Source organism: Podarcis filfolensis (genome assembly GCF_964270895.1).
Source record: "Podarcis filfolensis genome assembly, chromosome: 16".
Lineage (NCBI taxonomy): Eukaryota > Metazoa > Chordata > Lepidosauria > Squamata > Lacertidae > Podarcis > Podarcis filfolensis.
Window position 1 is genome coordinate 40,266,100 of NC_139620.1, and position 13,138 is coordinate 40,279,237.

The 13,138-nt window shown below is 44.2% G+C and overlaps 1 protein-coding gene across 1 annotated transcript in view; it reads left to right on the forward strand.

Moving 5' to 3' along the window:
• Positions 1-13,138, forward strand: part of TTC28 (tetratricopeptide repeat domain 28) — a gene marked incomplete at its 5' end in the record, with an annotated part of 117,798 nt that overhangs the window by 1,385 nt on the left and 103,275 nt on the right. Inside the window, 1 exon segment of the mRNA XM_083589602.1 lies at positions 1,569-1,847. Coding sequence (XP_083445728.1) covers positions 1,569-1,847 — 279 coding nt within the window.

Below are 13,138 nucleotides of genomic sequence, written 5' to 3' on the forward strand. Positions count from 1 at the left end.
GCATTGTCTTTGGGAGGGCTTTGGAGGAGCTGGGGCTGTGGATGCTCTTGAGTGGGAGCTGCAAGGGCACCAGGTGCCGGCCTGCCTTTTCTTACATGGGCCAGTGATGAGCAGGTGAAGAGCAGCAAAGCTGTTGTTGCCTTGCTTGTTTTGCACCAAGTAGCGAAGGGTTCCTGCTGTTCTTCCAGTCCCTGAAACCCACTGCCCCTACATGCAGCCCTAAGGGCTGAGCGTGAAGCTTCCTAGCGAGAGGGCAGATTTATTCCTTGCCTCCTAAATAAAAAGTAGTAGAATTAGTGCGGCCCATCAGGCAGCTGCAGGTTCCATACTAGTCAGCTGTCTCCATCACTGGCTTAGACTGGCGTTGTGCAGACAATACATTTTCCTTATTGGGTCCTGCTGCCAATTAGCAGTTACTCTAGGCCATTTGAGTTACTTCTAGGCTTTCTGAGATGCTTGCAGGAGCTGTGGCTTCTGTGCAAAGTGTCTCTGGGTCCCAGCACCTGACTTACGTTGGGCCAGCTGTCCTCATGCTGTCCACCTGATTCCACCAGGTACTATGCCGGCAATGGGTGGGAAAGGAGGAGGAGACTGAATGATAGGAAGGAGGATGAATTATCCGCACGTTGGGACAGTTTGAAGCTAGCTTTGCTTACACCCCTTTAAGAAAAGGTACTGGAAGACAGTGATGCCTTCTTCAAGGAACACATTATCTCCTTGTAGATGATCTTCCTTCAGCAGCTTGTAGGCTTCTGTCACAGCCATAAATGAGAGCTTGGCCTCGCGGATGCAGGAATGCCCCCAGCCTCAGAGTTTGCACCACTTCCAGTCCAACCTGTGTGTGCCAGTTTGCTTGCCCCTTAGCTTCCTTGACTTTGACTTTGCTAAAATGCGGGGGGTTGTTCTCGGGGAGTGTTACTGTGGCGTTGCAGAGACCATGTTTTGCCCTGACAGCTGACTACTTTCTCCTCCAAGAAAAGTATTTGTACTGCACTGGAAACGGATGAAAGGATGTTCAGTAAATAACTGAGGGTGGTGGGGTGGCAAGAAATAAGCATTACTATTCCTTGAATCAGCAGTTCTGATAAATGTAGGTAAGGGCTCCTTTCTGAGCAGCTACCGGGGAGGTCCGTTTGGGAGGAGGAAGACAGAGCATTTAATCCAAGTGTGTACAAAGCCACCACCCTCAGATGTGATCTGTGATGTGTGGCTAATCCCACCAGCCGGGGTTGGTTTTAGTATAGTGAAAGGATCTTCACTGTGGTTCCTAGGTCAGCCTCTGGGGAAGGTGAGGACCTTCTACTCTGCTGCTGCTTGCCTTTTTAAAATGAAGCAAAAAGCTGATGACCCCATCCGGGTTGATTTGCCAGCTATTGGGGCCTGAGGACTTGGCAGAGACTTTCACAGGGCCGGAGCACTGAATAATGAAAAACTGCAGTGACTTCGCAGGGTGGAAGCCATTGTGTCTTTTCTATTACTAAACAGCATTTTAGTAAGTGCAGGAAGTGCTGCTTGTTCTAGCTGATAAATTGGATAAATGCCTCCTCCTCCTCCCTGTCTATTTGCAGATTTCTCTGTTTGGGTTGAAGCGCTTTGAGAGCAGAAGCCCTGATGGCCCTGTGCTGAGCAAGGCCGAGTTTGTTGAGAAGGTGCGCCAGAGCAACCAGGCCTGCCACGAGGGCAACTTCCAGAAGGCCATTGTGCTCTACAGTGAAGCTCTGGCCATCGATCCTCAGAACTGCATCCTGTACAGCAACCGCTCGGCAGCGTACATGAAGACGCAGCAGTACGACCAAGCCCTCGATGACGCCATCCAGGCACGCCTCCTGAACCCCAAGTGGCCAAAGGTAGGCCCCCTGACTTGCTCATGCCTGTGGGTCCACCCGGCCTGTACAGCAGAGCGTCCGCACAACTGGGCACCTAAGGCTCCCGCAGCAGAGGTCCATGAGAGCCAGATGCACTGTCTTCCCTGGCTTGCTGCCTTCTGCCAGAGGGAGAGAGCAGGGCTGTGTGCTCTGCCCAGGGGTGAGGGAGAGTGGCTCCTCACCTTCTCTGGCCCCTGTAATTTTCATTTATTTATTCATTTCGTATACCGCCCTTGATCTGAAGACCTCGGGGTGGTTCACAGCATAAAAATACAAGATAAAAACACAAAACGCAATAGAAACAGGAACAAGAGCAAAACAAACCGATAAACCTACCTTCCACAAACACATTTAAAAGGATTCAGGCTGTTGTTCAGCCAAAGGTCTGGCTGAAGAGGAAGGTTTTTGCCTGGCACCTTTCCCTCTGGCTTCTGAGGTTCCTGTGGATAGTTCCCATGCTTTTCCAAGTCCTGTCTGTATTTAGGACATTCACAGCTATCTGCTGGTCCTTCTAAGAGTCACACTTGGTACGCTTTCCATCAGGCTCCTGGGCATGCTGCTCTCCAAAAAGTTTCCATTACTCGGCTTGCTGAGCTAGTTGTTTGCCTTCAGGCCTTGGGGGAAGGGCTCTCACCTCCCCCCCTCCCGCATTGCAGAGTCTTGCGAAGGGGACTGTGCTATGTGTGCATGGTCACGACTAACGTGTACATGGAATTCTATTTAGCTGCTGAATGAAGAAGCCATTTCTCCACTTCCTGGGCTCTTAGGTTATGCTGCCTTTCTGCTCACCAAGTGGAACTTGGGGCCCCTGAGGGTCCTGCTCCTGCTCGTGGGGGTCAGCCAGGCCCAGAGTGGGCAAGGGCTCCCCCCCTCTAGCCATTCTTCTCTCTTGCTCTCCCTTCCAGCCCCTACAAAGCGTGGCGCCAAGGGGGCTCACTGCCAGGTTGAGCTCTTGATCAGAGAGACCTTGCTCTGGTTTCCATTTCCTTGCTCTAGACACACACGCAGATTTGTGCTGTTGCTCTGAATGAACAGCAGTAGTCAAAAATGAAGTGAGATTACCCTTGTCTTTTTTTTTATAATAAATTTTTATTGGTTTTACAACATATATTAACACACAAAAACTAACAATTCACAACATAACACATTAACAGACAAACATGTAAACACGTATAATTTCATAACCTTTTTTTCTTAAGCCTTATTTCAACGACTTCCCCATACCTCCCTTTTCTGCATCCCTGTTTTAAACTTTTTCAGCAACCTCTAATTTCAATTACTTATGATTCAATTTCTTTGATCCTTTTTCTCTTACCCAATCATTTATCGCTGCAATTCTGTTTTACATTACCCATGACATTTTAGCACTCATTAATTTTACAACAGTTCTTAAGATAAACTTTAAATTTCTTCCAATCTTCTTCCACCGTCTCTTTTCCTTGGTCGCGGATTCTGCCAGTCATCTCAGCCAATCCCATATAGTCTATCACCTTCGTCTGCCACTCTTCCAGCGTGGGTAGTTCTTGTGTCTTCCAATACTTTGCTAAAAGAACTCTTGCTGCTGTTGTAGCATACATAAAGAATGTCCTATCTTTCCTTGACACCAATTGGCCTACCATGCCCAGGAGGAAGGCCTCTGGTTTCTTATGAAAAGTACACTTAAGTACCTTCTTAATTTCATTATAGATCATTTCCCAGAAGGCCTTGATCCTTGGGCACGTCCACCAAAGGTGGTAAAAAGTACCTCCAGTTTCCTTACATTTCCAGCATTTATTATTGGGCGTATGATAGATTTTTGCAAGCTTGACTGGGGTCATGTACCACCTATAAATCATTTTCATAATGTTCTCTCTTAAGGCATTACATGCCGTAAACTTTATACCGGTAGTCCATAACTGTTCCCAGTCAGCAAACATAATGTCATGACCAATGTCTTGTGCCCATTTAATCATAGCTGATTTAACCGTCTCATCCTGTGTATTCCATTTCAACAGCAAGTTATACATTCTTGACAGATTCTTAGTATTGGGTTCCAAAAGCTCTGTTTCTAATTTTGACCTCTCCACCTGGAAGCCAATTTTCCTGTCCTGTTTGAAAACTTCATTTATCTGGTAATAATGAAGCCAGTCTCTTACTTTAGACTTCAATTTCTCATAACTCTGCAATTTCACTTTTCCCTCCTCATGTTCTATAATTTCCCAATATTTTGGCCATTTGGATTCCATATTAAGTTTTTTCACTTCCTTAGCTTCCATTGGTGACAACCACCTAGGGGTTTTGTTTTCCAACAAATCTTTATACCGAATCCAAACATTATATAATGCTTTCCTAACAATATGGTTTTTGAAACCTTGGTGGGTTTTAACCTTGTCATACCATATATATGCATGCCAGCCAAATCTGTTATTGAACCCTTCCAAATCCAAAATGTTTGTGTTTTCAAGAAGCAACCAGTTTTTCAGCCAGCAAAAAGCCGCTGATTCATAATACAATTTTAAGTCCGGCAGGGCAAACCCCGCTCTTTCTTTTGCATCAGTTAGTATCTTAAATTTTATTCTGGGCTTTTTGCCCTGCCAGACAAATCTAGATATGTCTTTTTGCCACCTCTTGAAACAATCCATTTTATCCACAATCTGCAATGTTTGAAACGAGATTACCCTTGTCTTTACCCAGCAGTTAACACGGACAGCTGGGAGCACGGGGCCTACCTCTCTCTCTTGACTTTGCTGCCTACGGAGCCTTCCCATTCCTCCCTAGCCCGCTTGCTCTGACTCCCTGGCCACCATCGTCCTGACTTGCAACAGGCAGCTCTCCTTCTTCGTGGGTGGTTGGGGGAATGCAAGCATTTATCTTGTGGCTCCCGTGCCTCTGTGACCCCCTCCAGTACCCAGCACCCAGCATCTCCCAGCGCCTGCCCTGGCGGCTCCTGAAGCAGGGAGGATAGGTAGGAAAGGCTCAGGTCATGTGTGAAATGGGGTTCTGGGTGCAAGTGGAATCTCCTCAGCCCCACTCTTCTGACCTCTTTGGATGGCCTGCTACAGGAATCACAATTTTGTTCTCTCCCCTTCCCCCTAAAAGTTGGATGTTCTGAGCTCCTAAAAGGAGCCCCCTCGGCCCAAAAGCACAGGATAAGGACAGTATCTTGACAACCTTGTGTAGTTGCCCTATAAAAAGCAAGTGAACGAAGCCTGGCCATTCTGGAATAAATGCCTGGTGTGGACTCTCCCATGCCGTCAGCTGCTTTGCAAGGCTGGGGCATCTCCCATGCTCTGACGGGCATTGGAATTTGTGCCAGATGGATTGTGATGCCTTCATAGTGGGACGAAACACGACGAGGGTTTTCTCGGCTTCAGATTTTGCTCCAGAGGCAGCGAGGAACGTTGTGTTAGGAGGACTCCTCCTCCGTCCGCCCGCCCTGCCTGCCTTGAGCTGCCAGCACGAGCTGTGAAAGGGCCAGTGCCTGGCAGCAGCAGCCTGCCTTCCTCTTGGACCAGAGGCTCTTCACCCCCGAGGCCGCTGTGCAAGAGAGGAAGCCACTCTTTCCTTGGCTGCATGTGCGGCTGTGTGCCCAGGGCTGCTGAGCAGAGAAGCCCCGGACAGGCTCTTCTTAGCTCTCTCTCTGGAGAAAGCAAGGGCAATTTTTTTCTGCCATAGGTTTGGGGGCGGCGGCGGCTTTTGCTTCCTTTCTATTTTGCTCTTGAAGGAAATGGCAGGTTTCCCATAAATGTTTGTCTGAGGCTGTGCTTCTGTTTCCATGGCAACAAGGGCCGAGTTTTACTCCGCTGACTCTGGTGATATGAAGGCTATTAATCTGCTCCAAATAGTAGGAAACTGAGGAGTCTGGCCCAGGAGGGGTCTCTCAGCCTCCCCAGGTGCGAGGGGCCAGTCTCCAAGGCCTCTCTGCACATTATTTTTCCATTTCCCTTTGTCCTGCTGTGTCACTGAAGAGGCGCAGGGAGGGGAGTGAGACCCACACATTTCAGGCTACATTTTGCAGCTTGATCCAATTGTGCCCCCAAGCTGTACTCCATCCTGTCAGTCTGACAGCAAGTCTGCCAGAGAAGAGTCAGATAAGCCGCTTTCTTTGTCCAAAGAGTTTAGATTTTCTCTTGCTGTGATGTGAGACCGATCCCTTGCAGACACTCCACCGATTGGCACTGGGCTTCGAATGAGGTGGGGGTGGGGGTGTGCCAGACACATTGGTGCTTTGTACTCTCCCAGGGAAAATAGATGTGGCGTGTGCGCTTTGTTCTGTAAGTGTGAGACTTCAGAGTGATTTCTCAGAGACACTGCAGGGCCTTCCCCAGCCTCTTTCTTCCCATGTTTCATGGGCGCAAAGCCCCATCAAGGCTGGTTCTGGGCTTGGCAATGCCTTTGTAAAACCAGATTTGTAATAGGAATGGAACATAGACAGAGGCAGCCCGTTAGTCCACCAGACTCAGCACTGTCCCCACTGACTGGCAGCAGCCCTCCAAGGTTTCAGGTGGGGCTATGCCACCTACACAGAGGTGCCATTGGGGAAAGAACCGGGGGTCTTCTGCCTGCCCCACGGCTGTGCATCTCCATGTCTGGCATCTTCCTGTGAGATTGCTGTGGATGGTCTGATCCTGCCTCTCTGTTCATGTCGTCTTCCAGGGCCAGATTTTGCCAAGGAGAATCTAATGGAGAATCATGGAATTGTAGAGCTGGAAGGGACCCTGAGATCATCTAGTCCAACTTCCTGCAATGCAGGAATAGGCAGCTGTCCCATATGGGGATCAGACCTGCAACCTTGGCGTTGTCAGCGCCACACTGCAACTGAAGCTCAGGTCCACGCACAGGCGTGCCAGAGGTAGCTCATAGGGAGCCTTACACAAAAGAAAATTGCTCTGCTGCCAGGTGGTGAAACAGAGGAGGAGGAGGAGGAGGAGGAGGAGGAGGATAAACACAGTGTTTCTGGAAACCAGTGGGACACTTATCCTTTCCTGCATTTCTGCCACATAGGTAATTAATTGTTTGAAAATTGCAAATCCTCCCTCCCTCCTTCCCTCCTTTGCTGCCTCTTCTTCCAGGCCTGCTGATACATTTGTGATCATAGAATCATAGAATTGTAGAGTTTGAAGGGACCCTGAGGGTCTTCTGGTTCAGTCCCCTGCAATGCAGGCGTCTCACTCCCTGCCTCATGCAGCTGTCTTAGAAATGCTTGCTAGGAGCTGAGCTTCCTGAGATACTCTGAAAAGGCCAGGCTTTCCGAGAAAATAGGCACATCCTTTTCAATTCTCTTAAATCTGTTAAATAAAATGACACAGAGAGAAGTCCATTCTTAGTAATTCCGATAAATATTAACCATTGATCACCAGCAAGCAGCCTGATAATGCAATTATAGTTACAGGTGAAACTCGAAAAATTAGAATATCATGGAAAAGTTCATTTATTTCAGTAATTCAACTTAAAAGGTGAAACTAATATATGAGATAGACTCATGACATGCAAAGCAATGTACGCTGTACGCCATAATCATCACAATTATAACAAATAAATGCTTGACATATCTTGCTTTGCATGTCATGAGTCTATCTCATATATTAGTTTCACCTTTTAAGTTGAATTTCTGAAATAAATGAACTTTTCCATGATATTCTAATTTTTCGAGTTTCACCTGTAGTAAAAAAAGCAATTTTGTATCTTGTGCCACTTATTAGTTTTTAGAACATTATAACATTTAATCTAAGATCAGAAAAACACAGCCAACTTTAAATGAATAAAACATTGTGGATCCGCTAAGTTATGTTTGGTAATAATTCAATAAAATTCTGCCACATTATCAAGAAGTCGTGTTCCAAAAGTCTAAGGGAATGTGTTGACTTCACCAGTGCTGCAAAGTCCCTGATTCCATCCAGCCATTTTTGGGTTGTGGACACTGTTGATTCTATCCAGTCATTAGCAAAAAGTACTCTGGCAACAGCTGAAGTCTAATGGGCTCGTTCTTTATGTTCTGGTCTAACTGATCATTTCGTATAATGTAATAAAAAGAATGCTGGATGAATTGGGACTTCATAGCCTATAATCCTTGTTAATTAATGTTTAATTTTCCTGCAGTATTTTTTTTTATAATATATTTATTAAAGTTTAGGAATTTATATAAAACAGAATAAACAGAACAATAAAAACAAAAACAATAACAATACATACAATCCAAAATAGAAAAAACACACATACAAAACAGGTATAGTTTCCATCCCTTATATTCATAAAACTTACTTTCCCGACCTCCTCATACCTCCCCTTTCTGTATTCCATTCTCTAATTAAGTCAATTCAACAAATCCTTTCCCTAATTTCTATGTACTTTTTAACCTTTCTTTTCTTAATCACATAATCGTTACAGCTTTTAACTCCTTAATTTCTGAATCAACATCGTTCTAGCCTTCAATAATTTTGCAATGTTTCTTAAGATAGTCCTTAAATTTCTTCCAATCTTCTTCCACCGTCTCTTTTCCCTGGTCTCGGATTCTGCCGGTCATTTCTGCCAGTCCCATATAGTCTATCACTTTCATCTGCCATTCTTCCAAGGTGGGTAGATCTTGTGTCTTCCAATATTTTGCGATGAGAATTCTTGCTGCTGTTGTAGCATACATAAAAAAAGTTCTGTCCTTCCTTGACACCAATTGGCCGACCATACCCAGGAGAAAGGCCTCTGGTTTCTTCAAGAAGGTATATTTATTTTTTATTTTTTTATAATTTTTTATTGATTTTCCAACATGAATTAAGACACTTTACAACTAACAATACATAGACAAACAAACATATAAACACGTATAATTTCATAACCTTTTTTTCTTAAGCCTTATTTCAACGACTTCCCCATACCTCCCTTTTCTGCATCCGTTTTAAACTTTTTCAGCAACCCCTAATTTCAATTACTTATGATTCAATTTCTTTGATCCTTTTTCTCTTACCCAATCATTTATCGCTGCAATTCTGTTTTACATTACCCATGACATTTTAGCACTCATTAATTTTACAACAGTTCTTAAGATAAACTTTAAATTTCTTCCAGTCTTCTTCCACCGTCTCTTTTCCTTGGTCGCGGATTCTGCCAGTCATCTCAGCCAATCCCATATAGTCTATCACCTTCGTCTGCCACTCTTCCAGCGTGGGTAGTTCTTGTGTCTTCCAATACTTTGCTAAAAGAACTCTTGCTGCTGTTGTAGCATACATAAAGAATGTCCTATCTTTCCTTGACACCAATTGGCCTACCATGCCCAGGAGAAAGGCCTCTGGTTTCTTATGAAAGGTACACTTAAGGACCTTCTTAATTTCATTATAGATCATTTCCCAGAAGGCCTTGATCCTTGGGCACGTCCACCAAAGGTGGTAGAAAGTACCTTCAGTTTCATTACATTTCCAGCATTTATTATTGGGCGTATGATAGATTTTTGCAAGCTTGACTGGGGTCATGTACCACCTATAAATCATTTTCATAATGTTCTCTCTTAAGGCATTACATGCCGTAAACTTTATACTGGTGGTCCATAACTGTTCCCAGTCAGCAAACATGATGTCATGACCAATGTCTTGTGCCCATTTAATCATAGCTGATTTAACCGTCTCATCCTGTGTATTCCATTTCAACAGCAAGTTATACATTCTTGACAAATTCTTAGTATTGGGTTCCAACAATTCTGTTTCTAATTTTGATCTCTCCACCTGAAAGCCAATTTTCCAAGAAGGTATATTTAAATACCTTTTTCATTTCATTATAAATCATTTCCCAGAAAGCCTTAATCCTTGGGCAAGTCCACCAAAGGTGAAAGAATGTACCTTCAGTCTCTTTACATTTCCAACACTTATTATCAGACAAGTGGTAAATTTTTGCGAGCTTGACTGGAGTCATGTACCACCTATAAATCATTTTCATAATATTTTCTTTCAAGGCATTACATGCCGTAAATTTCATACCGTTGGTCCACAACCGTTCCCAGTCCTCAAACATAATGTTATGACCAATATCTTGTGCCCACTTGATCATAGCTGATTTAACTATTTCATCCTGTGTATCACATTCCAACAGCAAGTTATACATTTTTGACAAATTCTTAGTTTTGGATTCTAATAGTTCTGTCTCCAGTTTTGATTTTTCCACCTGGAAGCCAATTTTCCTGTCTGACTTAAAAACCTCCATTATTTGGTAGTAATGGAGCCAATCTCTCACTTTATCTTTCAATTTCTCATAACTCTGCGATTTCATTACATCCCCTTCTTGTTCCAAAATTTCCCAATATTTCGGCCATTTAGACTCCATATTAAGTTTTTTCACAGCCTTTGCCTCCATTGGGGACAACCACCTGGGAGTTTTGTTCTCCAGCAGGTCTTTATACCTAATCCAGACATTATACAGTGCTTTCCTGACAATATGGTTTTTAAAAGCTTTATGCGCTTTGACCTTGTCGTACCACAAGTATGCATGCCACCCAAAAATATTATTGAACCCTTCTAGATCCAAGATATCTGTGTTCTCAAGAAGTAGCCAGTCTTTCAACCAGCAAAAAGCCGCTGATTCATAATAAAGTTTAAAATCTGGCAGGGCAAATCCCCCCCTTTCTTTTGCATCAGTTAATATCTTAAATTTTATCCTGGGCTTTTTGCCCTGCCAGACAAATTTTGAAATATCTTTCTGCCACTTCTTGAAACAGTCCATCTTGTCAACAATTTGCAATGTTTGAAACAGAAATAACATTCTAGGCAATACATTCATCTTTATAGCTGCAATTTGACCCAACAAGGAAAGCTTCCTGCAGTATTTTTGACATCTCGCATTTCCACTGTGTGTGTGTGTGTATGGGTGAAAACCACCCCTGGCATTTTCAACAAGTGGGTGGGTAATTTTTTATCTTCATTGGGACAATGCACCACCTACTCATGATCTTAGAGAAATTTTCTCTTACTCCATACAGTATTTAAAGGGAGTCTATATGCAGTTTCCTATAGATTTCCCCAGATTTCTAAGGGGATTACTCCCCAGCCCGTAGTCTATGCCCATAAGATATTGTTTTACTTGTTCAGGTCTGGTATCTTGTTTTATAAAAGGCTGGTTAAGATTTTGGTATCTGTGCCTATTGGCCTTTATACTTAGTTTTCCAAAGTCTTTAACGATGGAATCATTGAACTTTGGGTCATAAGAGCTTTAACCCTGAAATGATTATGATCCTTCCCCATTTGGAAACCTGCTATTGCCTTTATATCAGGGCTCAGCAAACTTTTTCAGCAGGGGGCTGGTCCACCATCCCTCAGACCATGTGGTGGGCTGGACTATATTTTGAAAAAAAATAAAAAATGAACGAATTCCTATGCCCCACAAATAACCCAGAGATGCATTTATTCTACTCATGTAAAAACATGCTGATTCCCGGACCGTCTGCGGGCCGGATTGAGAAGGCGATTGGGCCGGATCCAGCCCCTGGGCCTTAGTTTGCCTACCATAGAATCATAGAATCATAGAGTTGGAAGAGACCACAAGGGCCATCGAGTCCAACCCCCTGCCAAGCAGGAAACACCATCAGAGCACTCCTGACATATGGTTGTCAAGCCTCTGCTTAAAGACCTCCAAAGAAGGAGACTCCACCACACTCCTTGGCAGCAAATTCCACTGTCGAACAGCTCTTACTGTCAGGAAGTTCTTCCTAATGTTTAGGTGGAATCTTCTTTCTTGTAGTTTGGATCCATTGCTCCGTGTCCGCTTCTCTGGAGCAGCAGAAAACAACCTTTCTCCCTCCTCTATGTAACCGATGCTTTATATCATCTTTTATTGACTCCGAAGGGGAGAGGCTCCAAATTGGTATTGATTCCAGATCTGTAACAAATAGGATGATAGTAGGGGCTGGGCTTGCTCCCCTCACCAGCCTCCCTCTCATTCTCCCATATCAACCCCCAAGAGCTTCCTGCCTTCTGCAACTGGTGAGTTCATTTTCCACTTTCCCAACCCCACCTCTCTCTTCTGTTCTGCAGCCACGCTGTGCTCCAGTTTTCACCTTTATCCCTTGGTCCATGCATCCCCCACTTTTCTCAGCTCCTCCTTGCACACACATATTGCTCCCCTTTCCATGCCTTGTTCTTGCTTGTTCTACATATATGGGTCTCTGCTTGTTAAATTATCTGTTCCACATTACTACATTTAGTAATCACCAGTAGTGAAATACATTATGTGACGGTGCTATGGAATATTTGAGGACTTCACATCCCTTATCTCTCTCACATGAAGGGGTTGAGGAATGGAAGAGGAAGAAGTTTGAGTTCAGTGAAAAGGGAGAAGCAGTGAAAGGAAAAAAAGTTGCTGTTTTAAACAATGACAAAAGTTAGAGTAAAGCAGGGGCATATAGACATTGAGAGGAAAATGGTAATGTTAAACAACTGCAGAGGTTTAAGTAAACAGAAAACAGTTTTTACAAGGCAAAATAGCAGAGATGGGTAGAACGATATGATACCGTACAATAATCTTTATTGTCATTGTCCCATACAGAACAACGAAATTGAAAAAAATCTACATTCTACATAGAAGCTAACAGCAAAAAGGCAACACAGCGGAGCCCTTCCAAATTCCCTTCTCACTGTACTCACACCTCCCTGCAAACTTCCTAGAACTAGCTTAACATCACCTCATTTTTCCTCCCCCTTATTTATTTGTCTGCTGCTCACATGCATGCAGGGTTCTTTCCAGTAATAATGTGGTTTTCATGCTTCCATTTTGTTTCCAAAACCATGTTGTCTGTGTTCTCTGCTTCACTGCTGTAACAAGTCACGTGAGTTTGCCCAAGTGGGGCAGGCTAGGGGGTGCTTTCGATGTGGGACTAGTTACAGTGCACTGCGCTTTTCAACCCTGTTTTTAGCTGGCTTGTTTCCTCCCAGTGAGGCATCTGTATGTTGGGCAGTGGCAAATTGCAGGTTTTAAGTTTCCTTTCCTCTTGCATTTTTCTCCCACGTGATGGTGCGAGGGCCTCAGCCTTTTAGAAAATCTGCCTGTTGGTTTACGGCTGCTTGAGAGCAGCAGGAGCCAGACGGTTGCAGCCTGAGATGGGGCCGTATCCTCTGTGCATACATTGCTGCAGATAACCAGAGAGAAATGGATGAAGGGAGAAGCTGGAAAGGACAGCTGTTTTGCTCAAGACCAGCCGTAGTCTGAGCCTTCCTGAGCTCTGCTCTGCTTCCCATTAAGGGCATGCCATCCACATTTCTCCAAGGAAAATAGGGACATCCTATTCAATAACAACAATAATAATATTTATACCTCACTCATCT